Raw genomic sequence first — 23,023 nt, 5'->3', positions numbered from 1 at the left:
TTTCCTCTGTTTGAAATGGAAGTGTTCATACTCCTAGTAATTTACAATCCCTACCTCTGAATTATTTACAATATTTTTTACAATATTACTTACAAATACAAATTTACAGTATTATTTACAAATTACAATTACAAAATTGACAATATTTACAAAATGTGCATGGTCAAGAATTGAGTATTTCGTAAGCTTTATCTGGAATAATCAGCACAATTATAGGAGCTATCATGAAATTTAGCTTGAATATCTAATTTTGCTAAACAGAATCAAATGTACTATCACAAAGTGCAGTCTCTAACTGTGCTATTCATAAATGCACAAAATCATAGGCTTCTCTCCACCCACAACGCAGCCCTTCTTGCAATACTATGAGCCCCCCCACAGAAGGCTTCCCAGCCATAACTGCCTTTACTCCTGATTGCCAACGCTCGCTCCCACTGCCCTTGCAGCAAACGCAATGACACACAGGCACCTGCTGCTCACAGTCAACCTCCCACTCCATGGTGCAATACTGTGTGTTGCAACTTCATCTTTCAAAAGTAGATCTGATTAGAAAAGTAGCAAACAAAGTTAGTCAGTCTCTATTTAGGAGACAGCTGCAACAGCTGCGGTCATAGGCTCCAAAATGCTAGCATTCAGATTTCGTGCCATCTTATACTTTCCATTTGCTTGCCATAACTATGACCGAGTTCTTTCAATAAAAGTCAGTGAAGACTGAAGCTGCAGTTACCTATATTTTTACACAGAAAGTTGTAATACTTACATATGGGTCATCAAAAAATAATTACAATTTCATCACCTGCTACTTGCTAAGTTCATAGTATTGGAAGATCTCAGAAGGAATTAAGAACTGATGAACAGAGTAAGTAGGTAAACAAGTTCGATATGAGTTTGCTGGGAATGAGAAAGAGACTGTGCTTATCTGACCTCCTCCAGTATCAGGTTATTACTGTTCTGATTCAAAAGGAAGTGTTTTTACTTAATTCACTAAATGATATGTTTGTTTGTTCTGATCCTATTTGGATCAGACCCCTGGCATCAATGCTCTGTTTTGTGTTCTCTAATTAAAAAACCTGAATTCCACCAAATAAAGGCATTATCCATTTTTTAGCATATCTTTACAGAAATTGAAGTTTTGACAGAAAATTCATAATCAGTTTTAACAATAACCACCTGAACTATGGCAGACACACCCAAAGTGTAAGTCCTGTGGATGGTCCAATGGTATGTTTTCTACAAAATATGTTGTTTATATAATTGCAAGGTATTATATATAATAAAGTAACTCCTATCTTGAATTTCCTAATAGCATTATTATAGTAAAGTTTCTAAAGCTGTTGTGAAGTAGGTTTAACACTTTTGGAAAGAGAAACAAGGTATTCAGTGTTTTAAGATACATTTTTCACATAGAGACTGTGAGCATAGAGATTTTATGCAATCCAACCTGAAAAACACAATAAATTTTAGTTTTCACAAAACACCTGGTTAAGTTATAAAACAGCCTCTGCTGAAGAGTTTTGCTAGAGCTAGCTGAAGTCAAATTTATACTGAAAGTATCATAAACATACCTTGCTCCTGGTCTCCACGGTTAAGTCCTAGTCCCAAACCTAGTCCCAGGGATATAACCACCAAAGCAACTAGCAGAACCTGTCACACAGACACACAAAACTTAAAGTTCATAACTGTGATAAGCTGTTATCTTTATTAGAAATTAATTGTCTGATGATTATTTCTATGAACTTCATTGTCTTTAAAACATTGGAGACATTCTGAGCCTAAAGGTAAGAGAGGCCTAAAACCAGTAATCTTGTGAACTGGCTATAAGCCAACACCTAAATGCTCCCCATTTAACCTGTGGCTAGTCCCATGTAGTTATCAGGGAAGTGTTTGCCGAGGAAAAGATAGGAGGAAGTAATTATTTATTTACCTGTTGTACAAATACTTAACCTGTGTAAACAGAAGGAACAACCTACCTTTCTCAAATCCAAACCCTTAATTTTAGCTTCCTTTCACATTCTAAAGCGCCAGGCTGTGATCCAAGCCATTTCCCTGACACAATGTCTTTCCCTGAAATGCCATGGGGATCTCTTGAGACTCAGTTCGATCAAGTGAATTTCTTCATCAAATTTTCATCCACACGCCAGTTTCTCTTAATGATTAAGTCATTGCATTAAGTGAGGTTAAAGGAAATGAGAAAGAGTCAAATAGCCCAGGGGAAGTCCATAAGAGAAAGGTACCACATGCTGTCGTGTGGACTCACTGTCAACTGGCCTGGGGACCTGATAACCCACCCACCAGCAGGGACACCCCTGATGCCAGCTGCCTGGGAGGACATGAATCATCCCGGCGCAGCTCAAGCACAATCAGAACAATCCAGGGAAAACTATACCAGAGGGATGGCCCATAAGGACAAGAAAACGGTGAGAAAGGTCTTTGTACCATTCATCTGTGGTTGTACAATCCAAGGAAACCTGTACCAGAGGGGTGGCCCACAGGGAAAGATCAGCTTACCTTCATACTCTGCATTACTGTAATGGAAACACTTCTCTGACATGACAGTGATAATAAGGAGCTGAGAAAATTTATGTATGGGTAGTTCTGTTCCTTTTGCCCGCCCCTGCGCACAATAGCACCCTATGCTCTTACTTACTGCTCGTCCTGTCCCAACACCCAGCTACACTGTGGCAGCAGGGAGAGCTGCCCAGTTCTCAGCTCAGCGTGTGTACAGTTTGGCCATAGAGCAGCTCCAGACCGGGACTCAGTCCAAGTGCACATTATCTCTTCCCCCAAACCTGGGTAGATCTAGATAAACAAGATCAAAGTGTGGCACACTCCAGCTAGCCCTCTAACGGGGATAATCAGGAGGTCTAATTGCAGGTCTGGTATGGCACATATCTTTTCTTCAGAGTAGATGCTGTTGAAGGTGCTCCTTCCAGACCCCATGCTTTCTCCTCCTGCTGCAATGCTCTATGCGACTATGACTGCGAATTTTCTGCTTCTCCTTTGCTGCCCACCCTCTCCAGCTTCATGCCACTGAACTTTTCCCAGGCAATACCAAACACGAGCCACCCCAAAGTTACTACTTTTATCTTTTCTTTCTACCACCTTCACTTGCTTCCCGGTGCTGCTCACTCCCTAGTTTTTGTACAGCAATCAGAAAGAAATACCCCAAAAGCAGGAATGGAAAGGGTGAGAGAACAGGGTAAGAGAGAGAGATGGAATAAACATGAGTTGGAAGGAATTCCCAGAGAGGCAGAAAAGACAGGGTGAAGTCTCCAGATTGCAGGTGTGTAGGCAGCAGTTTAACCCTACGCCCAGTCAGCAAGCACTGAGAATTAGGGGTCACACCCGGGCTAGAACGCCTGCTACTCTTTCTGGACAGAAGATTTAACAGGGTGCATAATATTACTACGGAAACACAACAGTCTTTATTCTCCTGAACGCAAATCCTCCTAATCATCATGGCATGTGGTCTTTGTCTTAAAGTTCACTACAGTTTTATCCTCCATTTTCATTAAAACTTTCAAGATACTTAAACTTCTCACTCTATTCTTCCAAGACCCTCTTGAAAGTTTACTTCCCTTCATAATTCTGAATTTTTCTCAGTTTCTCATGATTCATTTATTTTTCCTAAAGACTTAAGGAAAAATGTCTGTTGTGCTATATGAAATTGTTCTGATGCCATAATGCTGAAAAGTCTGGCCTCTCTTTTTCACAGGCAGGGCTGTTTTCAAAATTAAGTTTTTAGTTTTTCCAGAATCAGTATTTGGCATTTTCTCTAAATGCTAATTCATAGATTCAAGAGCCTATGCAGTGTGTGTGTGTGTGTGTGTGTGTGTGTGTGTGCGCGCGCGCGCGCGTGTGTGTAAACACATATTAATCATATTTATCTTTAAATATTTGCTTTTTTTGTGGTCACAAAAATAAGCCTGATGATGTGTATCACCTATTATGAAGGATTTAAAAAACATAACAAAAAACTACACTATTATTTACAAGGCATGACTTTTAAAGCATCGGGAAAGGGGGAAAAAGCTGACACAAGATCTCTGAGATGAAGGGCTGACAATACTGTTATTAGGCTTTCCCATACTTTGCTGCCTGAGCATTTTTCACCAATGCCTTGTCTACATATTCTGTTTTGTTAATGACAAATCCCAAGACACAAAAAATAAGCAAAAAAACGAATTGGGGTTGCCTTAGTCGCAGAAACAACTGATCTTGTTTTAAACAAATGTATAAAATAAATAATTGAAGTACTCTATTTGCTGTGCAAAAGAACTGTCAATTTATCACAGTGAAACAAAAAGTGCAGTTAATTGCCAGAAAAAAACAACAGTCTTAACAGTGTTGAAACTCCTGTATAAATGCAACAAGAACTTCAGAAATTTGCCAGTGAAGCTAATGCATTCATGCCGTCAAACTTAAAGCATCAATCCCCAACCATCCTGACTATCTATCATTCTATTAATACAATGAAACGAGTAAAAATTCTACAGATGTAAGAGTGTTCACACAGTGTCTAGAATTCTGAAAAGATAAAGGAGAAGACTGGCCCTGAACACCCTCTACTTACGATACAGATGATCTTGTATTTCTGGAGGTTTTTTTTCTTGACATACTCTCCTGGCTGTAAAGTCAACTCATCCAAACAGCTGTCTGGACGCATGATGATTTCAGGGTGAGACTGCATTTTGCTGAGCTCTGTCTCTCAGCTGTGGTTATGCTGTGTTCCTGTGCCTCCTCAGCTGGGTTAGCCGAGACTGAGTTTCTGCTCCTGTTCAAAGTGTGTGTGTGTGTACTTTGTTCATGGGCTTCTAGTGAGATCATAGTTTTTAAATGATAGGTCTGCAGGAAGACAAAGTAACGAGGAAAATTCCTCCACGAGGTCAAAGGCTGGAAAGCATTTCAGAATCTGGGTGCAGGGAAACTGTGTTTAGATTGTTGTTTGGCAAATTCAAGATAAGGATGGTAACAGATAAACTCTAACCATAGATTAGGAATAATAGCTGCTAAGCAATAAAATACAAAAAACATACATGAAACACTTTGTTTAAAAGCTTGTCATTCAGCATGTTATTTGTAATCTTCAAAGAAAGTGTTCACAAAACCAGTACGTAAGTAGACGGTTTCTTAGCTCCTGTTCTGTACCAGTGTCATGCCAATGTTTTGAGCTCCCTTCCTTTTCTTAGCCCCAGAGGATTCTTCCTCTTTAGCTTCAATCCATCTTTATCATATACTTCTTTCAACGTGATACACTTCTTCCAGGAGAGACAGATGTATTCCATTAAAAAAAAAACAGCATTCAGTTAAAAAAAACACAAGTTTTTGTTTAAGTACAATTTGAAATTTATTTGTCTTTCAATTTGGGTGTTAATGGGAGGGTTGTTTGTTATGAAAACATATTTTCATAGCCTACAGTTACCAAGTTTCACAACTCTCAACATAAATTGAGAGCAGATCTATTCACATGTTGATCTGATTCTGAAGTTGAGCACCACATGAGTTGTGATTTATAATAAATTTAGCAAATTTAATCTTTTCAGAGCATGAATCATCAGTGTAAGCACCTAGGATACATTTCTGCTCCTACTGAACTCAAAGAAAATAATTCAGCAAATGGAACATGATTTGATGCCATATATTTAATTTTACTGCTCTTATCTAATTACTGCTCTACTCTCAGAAACATTGCTACCCCCAAGACAAATTTCTATGAATATTCCCATTGATAAAGTATGAATATAAAACCTCATGAACATTGACTGAGACTCTAGACTTTTGTCTGCTTAAAGATTCTGGGCATCTCACATGTTTAACAATCCTTTTTTTCAGCCATACCAAAAGACAACTCACATCAAAAAACAATCCATAAGAGAATATTTAAGAGCAAAGAAAACAACACACTTAGAAGAAGAAAAGAATTATAAATCATACATTGTTTTTTCAGTTGCTGAATTGTGAATTTAAGTGACTGCTCTGCGTACAGTCTGGTAAACTGTACAAATGGAGGTCTGGGGAACAGATGAACCCATTGCCGTACAGTCCAAATGGCAGTGCTCAAAAAATTTGGCACACCCAGAAACAGGAAAACTGTTTTGAAGAACACAGGCAGGACATCCCTGCCATATATATGTTAACCTGCAGTTTGGGGAATCAAGGAGAAAGACCTAGAGTAGCATTGTGTTGTAGCCAGTTTCAATTTTCACTATAATTACTGTTCTAAGCTACTAAACATAAATTAGAGCAACTGAAAGTATTTGAAGACCATCAAGAACTAGACAGGCCTCACATGCACTTTTCCTCTTTCATGAATTCTCTTGAAGACCAAATTATTTTATTTCAGTAAAAACCCTGACTTAAAGACTCCATACATCTTACATTCCACAACAGTGTTTGAAGTCTGGTGTTTGAAGCTTGTGGTATCATAAAATAGCAGATGAAATTGCCACATTCCATTTCTGGAACATACAACTTAACACTCAGGAAATTATGGCAATTTTACTAAGAATCTAGCCCACACAGTTTTACCTGTGACCTATCTGCTGCTTTCACTTAATGTTTTAAGTATGTGTAGGATACAGCACAGTCCTGAAAAAGGTATGGTCTATACAGATATGTTCTAGCAATATTCAAATGGTTGGGTACCCTGTCTCATAGAAAATACTTACTGAAAACCTATTTTGCATCGGTTTCAATCAAAAGGAAAATTCAGAAGCTTGCTTTTAAAATGCGGAGATCTTGAAAGGGAGCACAAAATGAATTGGTTTCATATCCAAAAAATGCCAGATAGTCATATCTGATGTTCTGAAACACGCCAGTATACTTTACTGTTGCCTATAGATTAATTTTATTAATATAAAAGGTCAGAGTGATAATAAAATCAAGTAATTAAAGTCTACCTAGATGCCAAAAATGAGGTGTTGGTTGTTGAATAAATGAATGCTAATGCTGTCTGGAAAAAGAAATGATAAGGTATTCCTTTTTCCTTATCATTCCTTTTTGTAAATAGTTTTACCTTGGACCAGCTCAAAAGTAGCATTAGCCACAGGAACATTTAAATTAAAGACTAATTCAATAGTTGGAACAGATGAATGACTTGCTCATTATACTTGTATAACAAGTGTATAATGTCATTTGTCAGAACGCTTGCTCAATTTTTTTTAAATCATTTTGAAAGAAGCATTTTCTTTTCTGTCTCCAGATTAAGAGGGTCATCTCTTTCTCACATAAAAGTTTCTTGTTCTTCCTTGTTTGGTCAGGCTCAGGGCTTTATGTTATCTAATAAACACTGTTTGCCAGGGCTTCACCGCTTAGCAGAGGCACCTAAGAGTAATTTCAATGCTTAAGATCTGTACTGTTTCTTCTCTTTGATATTTGGTTCCCTCAAGACAAAGCAGGACCATCATTACATAGGTCTGACTTGCTGTAGTATTTCGGGGCCTGAGCCCTACCCCAGTGACCAGATCCTTTGCCAAAGACAGGATCATATGTTGTTCAATTTTATTAAAATGAGACTTGGTTAGACGAAGGGTTAATTTATTAGATAAATCACTGTTGGTGGTTCATGGTGGACAGGAGTCAAGACAAGACTGTCATGTGGTCTAGTTTTAAAACTTAAAATGTGGTAGAGTAATTGGACCAAGTTGTGGACTCTGGTTAAGGTTAGACCAATTCTGTTCAATCAAGGTAACCGGTTAGAATTAGCCTGGCATGGTAAATACAGTTTAGAATTAATGCAGGCTAATGATCTTGAATCAAGATGAAGTTGTATTAGGCACAAAGTTATGGCCAGATTGTGGCTTGGACCTGCATTAGGGTTAGGTTAAGATTTGGAGCCTAAGGCATGGTTAGGAATGGTTGTAATCTGTGAGTGTGACCTAGTACTAAGGCAGATGAATGTAAGAACAGTAGACTGATCTTCAAGATAAGACATAATGCTGTGTAAAACAACATCTTCAGGGTTCCAGTTCCATTATGAGTCATTTTGGGGAATGGACTATGAGTTTGGCATAGAATTAGAGCATATACTGTTCTGAATGTTGCTATTTTGATAAATAATGATCCGGTTAGTCCAGTGTGAGCAAGTGCTGTGACTGGAACTTGCAGTGACATCCAAGTGCATGTCAAATCTCATTGCAACACACTTTAAACAAGCACACAGTGACTATAAGGAAAGATGGTTCTTACCAGGATAAATGTTTTTCTGTTAAAGCCAGATGGCAACCCAATTATAAAAGTGATACAAACAAGTGCAAAGGGACCTTCGATTAGATCCTTTCTCTGTTTCCAATTATCATTCATTACATATATATGTATTATTTGTTTCCCAGTCTGGTATTTTCCATTCCTAACAATTGATTGATTCAATTATGTATATTCCTACTGGCTACCATGCACCTCTGCTAGCAGCTTAATTCCTGGTGCCACTCATATCACAATTTCCTGAAATTTTTTATTCTTAAAATGTATTTATAACATCTCAGTGCTTACATTATCTATTCTTCTAGGCTTGTTTATACAAAAGCTGTTTACATTTAGAACAAATAATTTATCCAGTTCAATGTGAGGTATTCCTCTGTGGGTACATCCTGTTATTTTCCATTCAATTCAAACCTGGAAATTTTAATTTCTCACTGCTCTAAGCCTTCAAGTATCAGCTAGGATTCAGGAAGATCGGTTTGATTATTCTGCTGTAGACATAAACCTGTATTTAGTTACCAATGCTAGCTGAATTTAGGTTCAGTGCTGTTTCAGGAAACTATGCCATCAAATAGTCACAGACAGAGGGGTCAGAAAATACAATGTCAAAGAGCTACAAGATTTTAAAATTATTTTGATTTGCTATTTTACATTTATTTTTTAATCTAAAAACCAGTACATATATACAATGTATCATCATTTTCGAATAAATGCATTTTCAGTTATTTCTAACCAATTTCTTTTTATGGGAATGAATAATTCCAATTTTATATTATTTACAGCAAACTATAGTCCCATAATAATGTGAGGGCTCCTTACTGTAAGGAAGAATCAGAATGTGTATTTTGTCAAATTATTTTAAAAACAAAGATGGCTTTTTGGCAACTAGATGGCTTTACAATCCCTTCTTTCCCCTTTCTTTTATTCCTTGTACTCTTACTCTCTTCCTAGATTCGGCAAAGGATCAGAGAGGACGGAAAAGGGTGGTGGTGGTGGGGGGGGGTGTTGCAGCTGCTGATCCTACAAAAGGGAAGCAGCAGCAGTATATATGCCCACAGCTTTCGTGTGACCCAGGCACTCAGCCTGCTGCTCTTTTCACTTCCTCAGCAGCTATGACATCGCCCGTGCTTACAGTAATTTCTCTTTTAATGAAAAACTGACATGAAATGAAATGAAATGAAATGAAATGAAATGAAATGAAATGAAATGAAGCAAAGCGCGTGGCTTACAAAGCCACGCGGGCCACTTCTCACACAGACCCCAAACAAGGGTACTGCCGAATGCAGTTCAAGGCGTTACTGAAGCCCCATCAGCGGCCTGGCGCGAGTCTGACACGTTTGGCCCAGAGGAGGTTTGAGTTCGGGAAGTGAATTTAAAGAGTTTGGGCATCCGGGGGCTGTTAAGGAAGCTGCTGGGGCAGCCGCTGTTGCAACGGGGCTGCCGGCACCGGCTAGACCTGAAAAGCCGGTGCTGCCTGACGGGTTCGGCTGCCGCCTGCTGGCGCGGCGCTGGGTCTCCGCACTATCCACGGCGCTCCCTGGGCCGGGAACAAGCCCGGCGGCGGCGTCACCGCCGCGCTCCCAACACCGCCCCCAACACCGCCCCCAACGCCCGCGAGCGACCGCTACCCGCCCTCGCGCCCCGCGCCGCAGAGCGGCAGGAAGCGGCGGCGCGGAACGCTTTCGCCCTCGGAACCGCCTAGCCGAGAAGTCGGTTTCCGGGGGTGGGTTCGGGCGCGGAGCTTCCGGCGTGGGGGAGGGGAGGCCGCGCCGCCGTCCCGCCTGACGAAGGCCGCGGCCGTGGGCTCTGCCGTCCGGCCCGGCTTGGCGCTGTCCGGCCCGGCCCGGCCCGGCTTGGCTCGGCTCGGGCGGCGGCGACGCCATGGCGATCCCCATGGTGCCCATGGAGACGCAGCTACAGAGCATCTTCGAGGAGGTGGTGGTGAGTCCGCCTCGGAGCGCCGCCGAAGCGGGGCAGGCGGGAGGGCAGAGAGGGGCGTCCGCAGCTGCGGCCCGATGGGCGGGAGGGTGTGGGGAAAACGGGGAAAAAACAGGTCTCCAGCGTCGTGGCGGCGGCGTTGCTGCAGCCGGTGGGCGCTCACCCCTGCGTGGTGAGTCGCTGCCGTCCTGCTCGGCCGCGCTCGTGCTGTCACCGGCGGCACCGAGGAGCCCGTGGCGGGACGTGCCCTGCGGATCTGCAGAGGGAGGGAGTTTCTTAGAGCAGCAGTTTTCCCGTCTGATGAGTCTTTATAGTGCGGTTGAGACTAACACAGGGTAGAATCGGGCGTAATACAGGGGGGAGGGTGAATTACTTATCTAAAGCCAAACTGTGGTGTGTTGAATTACCTGTAAAATAAGCGTGGTTTAAGCTGGCGTTTAGAAGAGATTATGAGACTATGAGCTTCTTGAGAAGATGCTTTCCTTAAATAAATGGAATGGCTTGAACGAATCATGGAAGTGGGCCCCCACAGTGGCACCAACAAAACCAAAGCATAGTTCGGCAGATCACAAAGTCATCATTTTGTATAAAACAAATAGTTAAAAGGCCTGTATAACAGGTTACTAGGATTTTGTGTTTAGTACAGTGGCGCTTGGAAGGGGCAAGAATAGCCAGTAGTGGAGTAGAGAAGAGGAAGATGGGTAGCACCGTGAATGAGGCAGGTGATCCCACTGGCAGCTTTTGGTAGATTTGAGTACTTTGTGGCTCCTAGTGTTATGGCCAGAAACCCTGGACCATCAGTAGCTTGGAAGGACCTGAACAGAAGTTTCAGAGGGACTGAGAGAGAAGAGGCTGGTGGAACTGGCTATATTTGAGCAAAAAATTGTATAGGCCTCTTAGAGAGGACTAACTGATAATGAAGCTCACAAGTTTAATTAGAGTAGACAAAAGGTTGTATTTCTGCTTTGTTTTGCATATACATTCTGTTTCTATTCCTTATAGAAAAGGACATCATTCATTTTATAGTATTAAGTTGCCCATACCTGATTAATTTTTGAGCAGTTATTCAGATTATGTTTTCACATGTTTAACATTGTGATTTTAACTGTTTTGTCATTGTCTGTTTTTGAGCAATGTTGTTTGCCTAAAATTACTATGGAACACCAACAAAAAAAGTCCCTAACAAACTTTGAGAGGCTCATGGGACTTTTTTGGTTTGTTTGTTTGTTCCTTTTTGGGATTATGATTATTACCTTGGTCACATAAAACGATTAACTGTTAAATCTGAATGTTACTGTTGACAGTGCTAAGCACCTCTCTTTTGCTCTGGGCTTTTTTGAAGCCATAACGAAGAAAATAGCAAGTTGTAACTTTCACTGCTTCTATTACCAACTTTGCAGACAATAATGAAACTCACTTAAGCTTCTGTGCAGAACAGATGAGTATCAGGTTCTCTTTTGCCTCTTGAGAAAGCTGTAAGTAGCAGAGGCAGTCAGTTTGAGACTTTACAACTGAGAAGAATCACCAAGAAGATTATACACTAGAGGAAACAGCAAATAATAAAATAATAATGAAAACATGTCAGTTACAGACTTCACATCTGAGTATAATACCAAAATGCCTGTAAAAGGCAAAAATAATTATAGGGTAGTGTTGATAAATTAGAATAATGGTATAGAAACCTTTGACCAAAATGGCATATAAAAATGAATGTTATAGAGGAGATAAATTGGGTGTTCATATCTAGTCTTTCTCGCAGTACAAGACCATATGATCATTAAATAGAAATTTAAAAAGCAATGGATCTAAACTCACAAGGTGAAGCAACTCTGTGCATAATTGATATATGTAACCCAGGGTCACAGAACATAACTGGGCCAAAAAGTTAATAGGATTCAGATTAGGATAGGATTCAGAATAGGATTCATTCTTTAAAATATGAAAGATGAGCTGCAATTACAGAAGTGAATAATTTCTCCAACATCAGGATGTAAATTAATCTCTAAGTGTTCAAAAGAAAAGAAAAAAGAGCCTTAATATAGAACCTCAAAACATTTATATAAAGCAAAAAAGAGCCTTAATATAGAACGTCAAAACATTTATATAAAGCAAAACAAGCGCAAATTCTAAAGAGTCAAACTTAAAAATCTGCTTGAAGGCCTTTTAACACTGTCCCGTAACAGTAGGACTATTAGTCCTTAGTGCTTTATTCTGATGGTGTAGCACTCCCAGCAAACCTTTTCGCAGTGGGCTTACTCAGGGTTTTTCTCTTACAGAAAACAGAAGTAATTGAGGAAGCTTTTCCTGGGTAAGTGTAATGTTGGTTTATTTTGGCATGATGCATGATTTTCTATGTAATTCTATTTTCTACTTGCGCTCTTTCATTGGTGTACTGCTAATAAATAATATTCTTATTTGCATTAGTATGTTTATGGACACTCCTGAAGATGAGAGAACCAAACTGATCAGCTGCCTGGGTGCTTTTAGACAGTTCTGGAGCAGTCTTTCCCAGGTTACCATTTAATTTGTTGTCTGTGTATATACTTTTGTAATACAATAACAGCTTGTCTAGTAGACAAATACTTAACGTATAAAGTCTGTTTGCAGTCACTCAGAATATGATTTCAGATATGGTACGATAAAGAATATAGGAAGACTTTGCAAGAAAAAAGATTAGTTTTTGACATTAATGAGATTATATAGCTGCTTAGCAAAGGTTTGTGTACAGTGCTAATAAAGGTAACCAAATCGAAGTTGAATGGTAATTAAAAAAAAAGGGGGGGGTAATTTTTTTACAGGATTTTTGGTAGAGGTGAATGTAGGAAACATTTAATGAAAATTGATGTTTATGTGTAAAATTTACCTTCCAAAAATTAGATCTCTTCTTGTAGTTGGAGACCTGGTCATCTTCATTTTCAGCAAATTTGATTTTTAACTGTGAAAAGTAAAGAATAATACAGAATAAAGGTCTATTTTATTCTATTCTGTGCTGGGTAATTTACACGTGAAAAAAAACCTGACTCTAGAAATCAGTGTTTTAGCTATGAGGTGTGACTTCAGAAGGAATTATTTCAGATGTCCTATTAAAATAAGATCAAAACACTTGTGGAAAATTGAGTGTTAGGGAGTTGGACTCCTCACATCCTAAATCTTGAGTTCTTACCCTCTGTCAGTTTCATTTCTTCATGGTAGGTCAGTATATGATGTTTTAGAGTTTGTTTCACTACCTGCAAATACATTATTTCTCCCTTCTATTGTTTTTTTCAGGAATCCCATGAACAGTGTGTCCAGTGGATTGTGAGATTCATTCATAGCCAGCATAGTCCTAAAAGAATTTCTTTTCTTTATGATTGTTTAGCAATGGCAGTAGAAACTGGACTGTTGCCACCCAGGTAAGCTAAGGGGGAATGAGTCCGTATATGGGAACTGTAATATTGGAGGGTGTTTTATGATGGCATTGTAAAAGTATTGTTAGAGAACATATGCTTATGCTCTTCATTCATTCTTGCATTGTCTCCTTCCACTAGGATGGTTTGTGAATCTCTGATAAACTCCGATACACTTGAATGGGAAAGGACACAGTTGTGGGCATTAACATTTAAATTGGTCCGGAAAATAATTGGAGGTGTAGACTACAAGGTATCTTCCCGCCACTCTTTTCTTTGTGAGAAGACACATTCTCTTCTGTCTTTGTTTTTATGATTTTATGTTGGTGACTTCCAGTGCTCCAAAGTCTGCTTTGATAATCAAAGAAAAAAATTAATTCAGTGAAACCATTCTTAATGTTTTTTCGTAACTGAGCTTTACCTTAATAGATAATACCTTATGGAGGCATAACCCCTCCTTTTCCTCTTTTCTCCCTTACACATCTGTATTAGGGTTATTTAGCTTGTCACTGAAAAAGGAGTGGAAGTGGTATAGATGGAAAGGTAATACTATCTAGCATTAAGGCTGATATTCATGCTTGTGCTCTGCCTCTTTTTGCTGTGTAGAAAAAGAGCCCTGAAGGCTGGGCCTTTGGCAGGCTAAGATTCCAACAGAAGCAGTAGAAAGCCACGCATCTCTCTGTGGACCACCTCACTAGTATAGGTGGGCATGTTAGAGCAAAAAACTGTGAAATACAACATTGTACTTTGGGCAGTCTGAACAAGCCGTTGTAAGCTGGATATCTCTGGATGCACATCCAAAGTTCAACAATTATTTTCTGTCCTGGGCAGCCTAAGTTTGAGAGGTTCCATAGAGGGTTTAGTGTCATTAGCATTTGCATTTTCAGTAGCAGTCTGTCTACTGACACTTAGAGGCACAAAGCCAATTGCACTGAAAGTATTGTTTGATAATTTTCATTGTGTAATTTTCTTGCCAGAAATAAAGAATCTCTGAGAGTGTTGATTTTGTATGCTTTTTTTCAGGGTGTGCGTGATCTATTGAAAGTGATCCTGGAGAAAATCCTAACAATTCCTAACACTGTGAGCTCAGCTGTTGTACAGCAACTTTTAGCAGCAAGAGAGGTAGCTATCTAAATTTTATGTTACTATATGGAAAAAAAAATGGGCATCATTCTTTGGACATTCATCAGCTGCTAATAGACTGAGATGGCTGTCTTTGAGAGTTGGTACAGATCAACAGCAAAGGCTTATTCTTTGTGTTCCACTAGTTCTTTTTAGTAAATGTGTTTTAAACCTTAAACAATGAACAGCTTTGGGGGATGTTGTAGAAAAACAGTGCAATTTCTAAAGGATTTTCAGACCCCACGTTTGACTTAGAAATCAATGCTGAGGTTTAACTTTTTTCACTTTTCTTATGGAATAAAGATATCAGTTGCTTTAAATACTTGGTAGGCAGACATAGAGACATAGTTTTAGTAAGGCTTAAACAGTCTAACTTATACTTGCATAATCAAAAATAGGTTATAATCTAATATAGTAATATCAGTGTACAACTTAAGAAAAAATATTTTAATTCTTGTTGATAACTATTTTTATGGTGCTGCTTCAGACTAGTAAGATGACTACACCTTTGATCATTTAGTCCAAAGTGTTTTATGCTGATACATTTTTCCTATTTATAGGTGGTAGCCTACATTTTGGAAAGAAATGCATGTTTGTTACCTGCGTATTTTGCGGTTACAGAAATCAGGAAACTATATCCTGAAGGAAAGCTTCCTCATTGGGTAATTATGATATCAAATCACATAATCTGGAGTTGGTTTCCATGCGAAACAAAGGTTTAAATGAAGGTTTAAAAATTTGTATTTAACAACAAGTTCTGTGTTTAGGCACTTGAACTAAGTATATAAGTTTGTTATAATTGCATCAGCAGCTGCCTGTGTTCTTGCTTGGAATTCAAAGCATAGTTTGGACTGCTAGCCTGACTTTGAAAACTCTCGAAGCACTGAGTTGTTTTTGTTGAATAAGTTTGGAAATGCAGATTGTGCTTGCCCACCATTTTGTGCTTATTTTGAGCTTCTGGAGAAGAAACCACTTCAACTTCCAGACCAGTGGAGTTTTTTATTTGTTTAAGTTCAGCTATGCAAAAATATTTGAGGCTCAGTGCAGTGAAAACAGTCGATGTCTCCTTAAAAACAGGTTTTGTATTCTGTTAAAATAACTAGGTATCTTCAAAGGATAAAATCCTGACCCTCTAGAATTAATCGGAAAAGTGTCATTGACCTCACTTGAGCCAAGATTTAATCTAAGGTGTAGTTGTGGAATGGCCTTTGTGAAATTGCTATCCAGAGGAAAATGGGGATTCACTATGCATGGAAACTCTAAACTTTAAATTGTCTTAAATTTTATACTACTAAATAGTGTGCACTGAAATAATACAGTACATTTATGAGAAACGGTTATCATATTAACTCTCATTTGAGTGCAAAGTCGGAATAGTGCTTCTTGCCTCATCTTTATGGTGTTGCAATTTTCCTTTTGTGGTTTTAGTTTCTGGATTTATTTTCTTACATGTTGAAATGTGTGAGAAGCTAGTTATTTTGCCTGTATATTTTCTTAAAATGCATAAATTATTTTTTAGTCTTATTCTGTATCAATATATGTAACTTTTTTTTTCCCCCTTCTCACCCAGTTACTAGGTAATTTAGTATCGGATTTCGTGGATACCTTCAGACCCACAGCAAGAATAAATTCCATTTGTGGTAAGAGATGAAAGCACAAATGACTTCAAAATAAAATTTGTTTCTTGTAACCTTTTGGGGCATAGATATTCATCTAAGCAAAATGATTCAGAGCTTATGTTTTATGTAATGTCTTTCCTCTTGGCACTTTACTTTCAGACTTGATTCTCTTCACTTTTTGGTGTTGAAGGGGAAAAGCCATACTGATGAGCTCAAAATCATTTTTGACTGTAGACTGATAGTGGAAGTGGACTTCTTGCTACATGGCTATATAGTTTCCAATCTGGCCTCTGGATTTATTTTTTATTTAACTACAATAGGCCTTAAGAAACTTGTAGCTTTTCTATGTTTAAGGATTTCAAGCTAATACAAATCCACTGGTATGTTAGTCATGGAATGTTTTCTGACTTCGTATTTCCACTGAAGCTTTTGCATCTGTGTAGCCTTATTGCTATTATTGCAGACGTTTGGTTGAACATCCCATAGCTCAGATGACAGCTGTCTTCCTTCTTCTATGAAAGAAAAGCTCACCTTCATTTCTTAGAAATCTGAAGAGTGAAGTTCAGATGTTTTAACTGTGATGTCTGTTGCTTTTTTATTTAAAAGAATAAAAATGTTTTCTGTATAATTTGAAAATTAAGTTGCTCAAGAACAGCAGTATTATTTCTTAGCTCTGAACAAGGTTAATCGTCACTGAACTTCTTTAATGCGGAGATTAAGAGTGTAAATTAATCTGTAATGCCCCAAAATATTTCATGTTTCAAAAGCATGTAGTTATTCTTGTATTAAATGTGACATAGCTTTTGTGTGTATGGTTTGGGGATTACAGATTAATTTTTATAAATCTTGTATGTATAAGTGGCCAATGCAGAGATGGCTGAGGGGGAGATATAAATAAATTTTGCTTTGTTCTATCTGATAGCAATATGGCCAGTTTGAACAATAGAAGCCATGGAAATTGAACTGACAATGAGATTCAGGTCCAAGTTAAAACACCAAAATGTATATGCTTACATATAGGTGCACTAGGGGCTCAGTTCAGATGTCTACACTTAAGCAACTGCAATAAATCCTAGGTGTCTAATCTACACTAACTAAAGTGTCTAAGCTTACCCTACAAAAGACTCTTGGTATCTGATCACATTGAATCACATTGGCCTACACTGATTGAATTGGCTAGATCTCCTTTGACTGTAATTGGAGACTGTGTTTGACTGTTTTAATCTTGAACAGAATTCTGCCACAGTGTGTGTTACGGGGAGAACAAAGGAAAACAAAAAGAATAAATCATATGCATATATTAGTAATACCATTTTCTTTGTGGAAAGAGTCAGTGTACCCAAATTACATCCCAGGGTCAGGCAGTGGCAATAGAAGAATAGTCTTCTGGTAAACTGAAAGGTTTGCAGGCACAGAGGTTGCTCCTCTAAGGATGAAATAAAACTCTAATAATTTACGGAGCAGAACTTTTTGTGCTTTGACGTATGAAATGCTGTGATTTTTCCCCAGGGAATTAATGTCACATTTAGCTTAATATTTTCAAATATTTTAATTTTGATGATATCCAGACTGAGCAGATTAAGGATTTAACTCCTTGGATTATAATTTGTTAGACAAAAAGTTAGCTTTCTGTTGGAAAAATAAAGCTTGAAGCTGATTTTTAATCAGCTGCTTAGTGAAAGTGTAGAAGTGGCTGAGGCCACTTTTGCATCAGAATGCTTAAACAATAGGCCCATTTCGCTGTTTTAGAATTTACAATGTTTCATTGCACGTAGGTCGCTGTAGTCTTCTTCCTGTGGTAAATAACTCAGGTGCCATGTGTAACTCATGGAAGCTGGATCCTACAACCCTTCGTTTTCCTTTGAAAGGTCTCTTACCATATGATAAGGTATGTTTTATGAAGCTTCTTAAACAAATTGTATTCAATAAATACAAAGCTTTTATATCATTAGGGAAAATAAGTTCATTTCAACTGTTAATATCTTGTTCCAGTTAGGCTAACATTGAAGATGTAAGTGTTTTCACTGTGTTACATACTTCAGTGACTTCAAACTGTATGTGGAGGACCTTTAAAGTAGTGTGTGGTGTGACTGCTGCCCTGGGCACTGAAGAGCAAGAGGTGTTTCATGTGCTTTGTGAGTGTGTGCTTATGAGGGAGCAAGTGAGTGCAGAGAATGGATTGAAAATTAGATTAGAAATGGGAAGGAGGAGGAGACTGGGAAGGTAACTTTTTTTCTGTGCTCTTTGTTATTCTGTAGGAAAGCTTACTTTATCATTCACACTTAAATATAATGTATTTAAAATTAAACCTCAAGAATGTGAAATAGTGATTTAGTGAAAGAATTTAAGAACCATAAAAGGTCGGAACAAAAATTCACCTTACCCAGTATCCCATACCCAGTACTCTAGGTTTCTGGGGAAGAATATGAAGATAGTATATGTAATGGCATATGTAGTCTTCTTAGTCTACAGGCATTTTCAGTGTGGGGTTTCTTGAGACAGATGTGGTTTCTGTGTATTTAATAACTGTCAATGAATTCCTCTTCCAAATATTCTCTCTCCTCTTGAGCCCACGTAAACTTCTAGTATCTTCAGCATCCCTTTGACAAGGAGTTCTGCAACTCAACTACATATTGTATGAGGAATCAGCTCCTTCTGTTTGCTTTGAATCTGGCCTCAGATTCAAATTCTGGCCTTTTTTAATTGATTCAGATATTGGAAGACACAGTGAGCAGTTAGTTGTTCCATACTTGTTTTCTCCATGCTACTCATGATTTTGATCAATCTCTGTCATGCGCATCCTCAGTTGTCTTACTTGGCACCCTCTGAGTTCTTGATGGTCTTCCAGAGCCCTGCTCACCGTATTTCAAGGCTGTTTTCAGAAAGCATGCCATTCTTTAGTCAAACAATCTTCCTCTACTTGTTCCTCATAAAATCTACCAGTACTTAAGTGTGGTTACTTCCTCCTTTCTTTTGGGTATCAGAGAGCAAAAGGATTTGCCACCAGATAACACATATCTTCATAGATAAAATACTCATTCTTGTATTGTTTAACTCAGTTAAATGGTAGTTTTAAACATAATGTTGAGGCAATATATGTTCGTATGTGTGCTTTTTTTTTTTTTTTTTTTTTTTTTTGAAGGATCTGTTTGAGCCACAGACTGCTTTGTTGAGATATGTGCTGGAACAACCGTATTCAAGGGATATGGTCTGCAATATGCTAGGTCTGAATAAGCAGGTACTGTACTACGCTGTAACACATGATTTAATTCTGCATAGAATCTGCACTATTCTTTTTCTCTTTTCTTTGCTATAGCTAACTAAGCAAAACAGTTTAGGTCCAGATGGTGATTTTTTTTTTTTTTTTTGGATGAGATCATATTAGGTTAATTGGACACTGTTGTTCCTATCATTTGTATATTGCTTTACCAATGTTAAATTGAAAAGTAGAGATTTAAAATATGATTTTTTTTTGCATTGCTTTTTTTTTCCTATAAGGCCAGCCTCAAGTACACCTTTGACAGACAGTAGAAGACTGCTAGCTCAAAAAATAAGAAAATGGTCATTGTTCATGTCATTAGTTTCCAAAACATTGTTATATTTTGCTATATTGGCATGTTACAATACTAGAATAATGGAAAGCTAGATTTTGTGTTGGTTTTTGTTTGTTTGTTTTGTTTCTTTTCTTTTTATATCTTAGAATGGGAGGGTTTGGTCTGACTTGGGGTTCCTTGAGGCTGGCCTCATAGTCACTGTTTTGTCTTTTCTTTTTTTCTTCCTTTATTTTTGTTCTGTCCTGTCTTGTCCTGCCCATCCTCCAATGCTCTAGACCTTGAACATTGCTCAGGTATGTTCACAACCTTACTGTTGTATTGTGACTAACGATACGCTGGCCGCTTTGTAGCCACTGATTCCAGTTAGAGAATACATGTACAGTCAGGGCTTGAAATTGGCAGGACCATTAAACAAGGGCAAATTCTCATTACAAATCTTTTGCGATATAAGAGATGAAAAATAAAACTGACAGTGGTCCTTTGATCCTAAGATTTTGGTTGGAATGGACTGCTACCATTTCCCTTATCTGTCATAACTTCTACTTTGTCTGCTGGAATTTTCAGATGAGGAGAGATTATTCAAGATTTCTTTCTGTATACGGTGGAAAATATCCACTGCACTCAATTGTAAAATTATAAAATTATAAATACAACCGTTGTAGAAATAAGCTTTGCTAGTGGAGTTTTCTTATTATCAGGAAGCCTCTGTAACAAACTTCCCAACATGAAATTCAAATATTCTCTAAACTAGGTGAAAGAAAGATGATATGAATACCAGGGAAAAAATAGTTCCAAAATTTGACTACTTGTGAACAATTCATGGCCTGAGCAAATCAACCAAGTGGACTGTGTTTGAAATTTGAAATGTAGGTCCTATATTTATAGTTGATCCCTTCTAGTTACAGTAATCAGTTCCACACCTATTTTAAAAAATCATTTAAGATTTATAAAATAGCGTTGCTGTTTGCAATACTATAGTGAAGGTTGTGTCAGTGTTTCCATTTAAGAAACTTTTTTCAGATTTGTAACTTGACTATAAAATTTACATGATTCTGAAACCTTGTGTATATTTCCCATTGTAAATAAAATAAAATATTACTATTTCTGGATTTGGACAATGTTTTTGAATGCGCAGATTCCTACATCTTGGCAAACAATACTCTTGTGTTGTATACAATATCTTTTGTATCTGAGATTTTTAAAGCAGCTGAAATGGTAAACCTTGGAAACGAGCTGCTAGGTTTAGTGTTCAAATGAGCAGTATTTGTATTCTGTGTCTATTTCTGTGTCTACATTTAGATAACAAACTATCCCTCTATGTATCTTGTAGCTGGTAAATTATACAAGATCAAGACTAAAATACATATTGAACACATTTTATTTTTCTAACTATTTGTTGGTGGTCTGTGCCTTCAGGTCAAAAAATACTGATTTTAAAAATGCTGGTTTTAACTCCTACTTTGCCATTCTCTAAAAATAACTGAAGGAAATTCAATTGAAGTTATGAATTGAAGTATATTGAGGTATACTTTTTAAAATTTATTTTCTAGTATAGGAATTTCTACACAAAGTTTCAACCTGGTATGACTTTTTATGGCCAAGGAACAAACTTGAAGAATGTAGCTTATAAAGGAAATGCTGACAGAACGTGAACTATAGCTGTGCTACTACTGTTACACCAACATAAAGATATATAGGCTGTTGAATATTTACCAGTGAAAATACAAGCAGGGTGGTATAGTAGCATAGAAGAGGAAATATTAAACATTCTATTTAAACACTGTTATACTCTGCTTAAAACTGTGGAAAACATAAAATTTTACTTATGTTTAGATACAAATTAACTTGATGTTTTGGCTGTATTTGGTGATGTAGTCACCTGATGAAAAATAAGAGCTTGATGCTTTTCAAAAGTGTTGTAGCTGTATTGGTGCTTTCAGTAAAATGCCTGTATAATTCTGCACTTTTAGAACTGAACTAACCTGTGTAAACTGAAGGGCACGGATTTGTTAGTGTAATAAAAACTATGTAGAAATGCAAATAGTGCCAAGCTTGTTTCAAAATAAATGCAGAAACACCTCCAGAGCAATGATCACTTTTTATTTAAGTGAAGCTGCTTAGGCCCTGTCAACTATTTACGCAGATCTGATTGCAGGACTGGAGCCTTCATTTGACTCTCTTGGTGTCACAAACTAGGTATGGTTCAGCTAAACAGGAGATTTACCCTAGTTCTCAAATATTATTGAAGATGAACAGTTGAATTTTTGGGTTCTGTTTTAACTAAGCAGAACCATGTTAGAAATATGGTCATCTAAGGCCTCTTTGAGTTGCGTAAAAAGTACAAATTCAGCTGTCCTGTTAACCTTGCAGAGAGAAACGTGAAGGTTAAATTTGATACGCTTATAAATTCATACCTGTTCCTTTGAGGATTTTAGGTTTTTCTCATGGGGTTTTAGGAGATGATTATTGTTGTTATACCTATATGAAGTATACGGCTTTAAGTCCAGGTGGGATAGTGTCTTCTCTTTTATAGCTGTTAGAAGTCTAACTGGTCTATAGGAAGTACAGATTTAAACTCTTATTTTATCATGTTAATTTCTATTCTGCTATCAGTTGGGTTAATTCTTCCCATGGTTATTTAGCTTTAAATAAGTTTGTGAAGGTATGTAACAATTTATTTTTGAAAAGTGATTAACAGTTTAGAGTTAACATTACTGATGCCAAATTCAGTTTAGAGGCCCCTTTTCAGAGCACTTAAGTTTTGTTTCTTGAAATCTAGCTCTACTAATGTCTTCAGCTAGTCGTGAAGTCACTTTTGAAAATTCTGGTTTACATCTTTATCTTATCTGTACATACAGACTAGCATGAAAAAGAAAATGTCCTTTTTGCTTGCGTAATTACAGTCTGGATGGCATTGCAGTCCTCTAAGCAATGAAATTGGCTTTAAGCTTATATTAAATTTTGATTTCTGTGGATTGGAGTGTGCTGAAAAGAAAGGTAATTTTCAGATGTTTTGTTTCTGTGTTATACACACTTTTAATTAGCAGTATTGTGTTAATGATTTTGCTTTTTAAGCAGCATACTTGGCTGTTCACCTTTAAACCAGCAGTGGTGATATGCAGCTTTGAGTAGGAAATTATCTATACCATACTCTGTCCATGTGAATGAGTAGTTATATTCTGGCATAGCTACAGACCAGAACAGT

At 37.8% G+C, this 23,023-nt stretch overlaps 2 protein-coding genes across 3 annotated transcripts in view; one reads left to right on the top strand and one right to left on the bottom strand.

Moving 5' to 3' along the window:
* ENPP3 (ectonucleotide pyrophosphatase/phosphodiesterase 3) overlaps positions 1-4,820 on the bottom strand; it is a 42,749-nt gene extending 37,929 nt beyond the window's left edge. The window contains exons 1-2 of the mRNA XM_026121526.2: positions 4,574-4,820; positions 1,566-1,644 (exon numbers count right to left, since the gene is read on the bottom strand). Of these exons, the coding sequence (XP_025977311.1) occupies positions 1,566-1,644; positions 4,574-4,690 (196 nt within the window). The 5' untranslated portion in view covers positions 4,691-4,820. The remainder of the gene's footprint in view (positions 1-1,565; positions 1,645-4,573) is intronic.
* A 5,003-nt stretch (positions 4,821-9,823) lies between these two features.
* Positions 9,824-23,023, top strand: part of MED23 (mediator complex subunit 23) — a 39,021-nt gene continuing 25,821 nt past the window's right edge. Inside the window, exons 1-11 of one of the 2 annotated variants that reach the window (XM_026120070.2) lie at positions 9,824-10,140; positions 12,414-12,445; positions 12,562-12,649; positions 13,405-13,529; positions 13,665-13,776; positions 14,547-14,645; positions 15,206-15,307; positions 16,216-16,285; positions 18,040-18,152; positions 19,407-19,502; positions 20,094-20,111. In XM_026120070.2, the coding sequence (XP_025975855.1) occupies positions 10,081-10,140; positions 12,414-12,445; positions 12,562-12,649; positions 13,405-13,529; positions 13,665-13,776; positions 14,547-14,645; positions 15,206-15,307; positions 16,216-16,285; positions 18,040-18,152; positions 19,407-19,502; positions 20,094-20,111 (915 nt within the window). In that variant the 5' untranslated portion in view covers positions 9,824-10,080. The remainder of the gene's footprint in view (positions 10,141-12,413; positions 12,446-12,561; positions 12,650-13,404; positions 13,530-13,664; positions 13,777-14,546; positions 14,646-15,205; positions 15,308-16,215; positions 16,286-18,039; positions 18,153-19,406; positions 19,503-20,093; positions 20,112-23,023) is intronic. The other variant, XM_026120073.2, reaches the window with a different exon arrangement.

This window comes from Dromaius novaehollandiae, chromosome 3 (genome assembly GCF_036370855.1).
Source record: "Dromaius novaehollandiae isolate bDroNov1 chromosome 3, bDroNov1.hap1, whole genome shotgun sequence".
NCBI lineage: Eukaryota > Metazoa > Chordata > Aves > Casuariiformes > Dromaiidae > Dromaius > Dromaius novaehollandiae.
Note: the sequence above shows the minus strand (reverse complement) of the source record. Positions and strands in the feature narration are given on the sequence as shown.